The following is a 3885-nucleotide window of genomic DNA, read 5'->3' on the forward strand; positions in this document are numbered from 1 at the left end:
ATATATATATATATATATATACACATACACACATACATATACACACACACACAAATGTAAAGCTTCTTTTGACAATTATAAACAAACTACCACCCTTGAACTTAAGGTTTCCCCTTAATGTAATGATACCAATGAAACTTAAAGAACAAGTACCAATTCTGATCAGAAGTACTCACTTAGATTGCCATTGTTCAGCTTCTGTTGTTCAGCGTGACCTTTCAGAGCTTTTAATTTCTTCAGTTTCAATTCTTGGGATTCAACCCTCTCTCGAAGTTTCCGAAGCTGGTCATTCTCGGCGATCGTTTGTTGGTGTTGAGCATCCTGATTCCGTAAGTACTTCAAGCGCTGCTCTTTGGTTAGCAAGATTTTTTGTTGTGCCTCCAGCTCTCTCTGCTGATGAGCAGAAATCTCTTGTAGTTCTCCAAATGTCATATCCACTCCACCATGTGGTAGCTATAAAAGAGTTAAACATTTCATTGTAAATATACTTTTTAAGTATGGCAGATGACAGTACGAAAACAGAACAATTCATATGTTAGTTCTAAGACAATACAAATTACGTTTTTTGCCTCACATATGCTCTGACTGAACAAATGTGATCAAAAGCATGCTAGCTATGACCATCACTTCATATCTAGGACTACATTATCCATGTCATTTCTGTTTTAATACAGTAAGATTGTGTTTATGGGAGATTTGATTGCTATTTCTAGCAAGTTGGGTAACTATCTAGAGCAGTGATTGCCAACCATTTTTTGTCTATGGACTCCTTTGATTCCAATTTTACTCAAGTGGGGGAGACCCTCCTAGCCATTCAATGTCCTATTAAAGTTTTATGATTAAACATTATTAGGAATTGTATAAAAGAATGTTTGAATATGTTGTGTATTGTAGAAATATAACCAGTTTATTGCACATAAATTCTAAGAACAAAATTTTATATGAACCCCACAGGCCATATGGACCCCAGTTGAAAACTACTGGTCTAGAGGAACACTTGCAGACAAAGTTGAAGTTTTAGTTCAAACTTGGTACAATTTGTCCCCTGAAGTACATTTAATGTGAAACCAAATATTTCTAATATGTTTAAGTAATTTTGTGTTAAACCTTTTTATTTGAAATACACTACCCTAGTTTCAATTAATTTTAAGAATATTGAAAAATTCATTTAAATAACTGTTGTTTGGAACTGATAGAAAGCTTCAGTTTAGATCACTTAAAAAAGTAGGATTTTGTGTTATAGAACTAGGTACAGTCTCAGATGAGTTGGTATCAAAAAGGGTTAAAATGTTAACACTTCATATATCTGATACATATTCATTAACACTTTAGTATTCAAATTATTCTGTCAAATGTATTGCTTATTTATTCACATTGTTTTGAATTAATCATGTATTGTCTTATAGCTTTCAAATTTTGATGAGTTAACTTAATTTTTAGAATGACATTGTAGGGTAGGTTTGAGAGGCCAGATCTGGCCAGTTTGAATAGAAAGCAGGTAGAAAATTTTGGCTTGATGTGGCCAGTTTAAATGCTAAAGGGTTAATATGTTTATAGTTTAATATGTGGCTTTAAGACTAGAGAGTAGTGACAGTGAGTGATGTGATACAATCATGTGTTTATTTCTCTGCTTCACATGGCTGCTTCAGTTTCACTTACAGCCTATGTAGTGTCCTGGTATGTGGTGCTATTTGCTTGCATTTACAAGTAGTGAAGATTTTGGGGTTTCATGTTGTTTTTTTAAGTATTCATTATGAATGAAGAGAGAAAAAATATAGATGTTTTCTCAGTAAGCAATGAAAATCATAAGACAACACATGTAAGGGAGAAAAAAAAATCCATAGCTTCTTATGAAAGGAAAGTTCCACATAAGTTGTTGATACATGAAAAGTTTTCTGTTTGGTTTGTCAGTAAAAACAATTTGATAAAGGTTTCTGAAAAGTATAGAATTTTAAAATCAGTCTAACTTAACTGAAAACAAATTTTTCAAAAAAATTAAAGAAAATGCCATCAAAAACGACAAAAATTGACAAGACACATTTCAAAAGTAGCTGATTTATGAAACCTGGTTCAGCAGTTGAGCATAAACTCAGCAGAATTACTGCAGAACATAATTGAGCAAATTGTATTTTGATTATAGCAATTCATAATGTGCACACTGAATAGCAAGAATCCAAACAATAACATAATCTATTGATTCTCAATACATTCTGATAGATTTGAACAGGAATGAGTTGACTGCCATTGTTTTCTATCATTGGAGAACATGTCTTCTCTTTAGACATGTGATTCACTGATGTAAGGAGACTTTGAGACACCATAGTGTTTCAACTTTATTGTATCTCTTTAGTGAAAGCTACCCCAAGAGTCTAACAAGAGTTCTGACTTATTTATAGGAATCAGCGAACAAATTATTTGGGCTTCATAGCCAAGATCATCCAAATTCAAAATTAGTAAAGGATATAAAGCTTGGTAGTACTGAAAGGACTAAAAGCCTTTTTTTTTATGTGAACAGTGAATACAACTCTGTATCTAAGCTGAAGGTGACAAAATTTTCTCATTGATGAGACAGCAGACATTTCTATTCAGAAGCAAATTGTCCAGTATCATGGTGAAGATAAAGAAGAATTATATGAATACTAATTCTATTTTGTCTTCTCATTAATAAAGATTAAAGAGAGAAAGAAGATATAAGATGAAAGACAGTAAGCAGGGAAGTTGGTAGGCCAGTAGGTAGATTGGTATGGTGTTCATGAGAGAGAGAGAGAGTAGGAGTATGAGAGATTAAAAGAGAGTAGAAGTGGGAGTAAGAGAGAGACTGAGAGAGAAAGACAGTGATGGGCACTAAGAGAAGAGTGAATTAGCAGTTGGTGATATTCCAAAGTTCATTGAGGTGCTGCACAATTTATTAGAAAGCTTATTAAACAATAGTTTGTTATTAGATTAAGTGGATTAAGATAGAGGCAATCGTATATAATCTCAAATCTTTATGAATCTGTAATCGGCTCCATTACCTGCAGTGCACTGAAGACAATAAAATGCGATGAGAATTTCTTTCATTGTTTCTGATATGAGCAATAATTGTTCTATGTGAGCAAATATGACAGTTCATTTGTAATTAGGGTTAGAGTTACTTTTGTGATTAACAAACTGCTTGAAACAAATAGTTTTAAATTGTTGCTACATCAAACTTGAATGTTTTATAACTATGAGAGAAAAATAGATATCTTAAATTCAGTTTAATTATTCCTTACATAGATACATGGGAAAAAAATTGTAGGGGAGAACAGGGTGTTGAATAACTCCCAATTAAAAGGAAGAAAAGCAAAATTGATTCCAGCAGAATTGAACTCCAAACACAAAGATATGTAGCTAAATACAGCAAAAACATTTTGTCAAGTCATTTACCAATTCTACCATCTACCTTCCTCCATTGATATAGTGGAAGCCATGAGAGCCACTGCTTGGTATTGCATCAGGCAAATAAAAATAATATTAATAATAATAATAATAATAATAATAATAATAATAATAATAAACTGAGCAAGTATAAAGATCTTGAAATAAACTGAGCAAGTATAAAGTATAAAGATCTTGAAATAGAAATTAGCAAATTGTGGAACCTGAAGACTAAAACAATACCTGTTGTCATAGGTGCCCTGAGAATGATAGCAAAAGGGGCTGATTGCTACCTAGCTCAGATACCAGGAAACCTCAAAATGACAGAAATTCAAAAGATAGTGCTCATGGGAACTGACCATATCCTATGCAAAATACTTTCTATGTAATCTCAAGTTTTAAAACAAACACATAATTTTCTTATGGTTTCTTAAACATTCTATAGAACAACACTATACATTCTCTAGAACAACACTGACATTGAAC

The 3885-nt window shown here is 32.5% G+C and overlaps 1 protein-coding gene across 4 annotated transcripts in view; it reads right to left on the bottom strand.

Annotated features, from left to right (window-relative positions):
- Positions 1-3885, bottom strand: part of LOC106879046 (apoptosis-stimulating of p53 protein 2) — a 90697-nt gene that overhangs the window by 21549 nt on the left and 65263 nt on the right. For all 4 annotated transcript variants that reach the window (XM_014928467.2, XM_014928466.2, XM_014928464.2 and 1 more), the window contains one exon: positions 177-453. In XM_014928467.2, coding sequence (XP_014783953.1) covers positions 177-432 — 256 coding nt within the window. In that variant the 5' untranslated portion in view covers positions 433-453. The remainder of the gene's footprint in view (positions 1-176; positions 454-3885) is intronic.

Source organism: Octopus bimaculoides, chromosome 7 (assembly GCF_001194135.2).
Source record: "Octopus bimaculoides isolate UCB-OBI-ISO-001 chromosome 7, ASM119413v2, whole genome shotgun sequence".
NCBI classification, from domain to species: domain Eukaryota; kingdom Metazoa; phylum Mollusca; class Cephalopoda; order Octopoda; family Octopodidae; genus Octopus; species Octopus bimaculoides.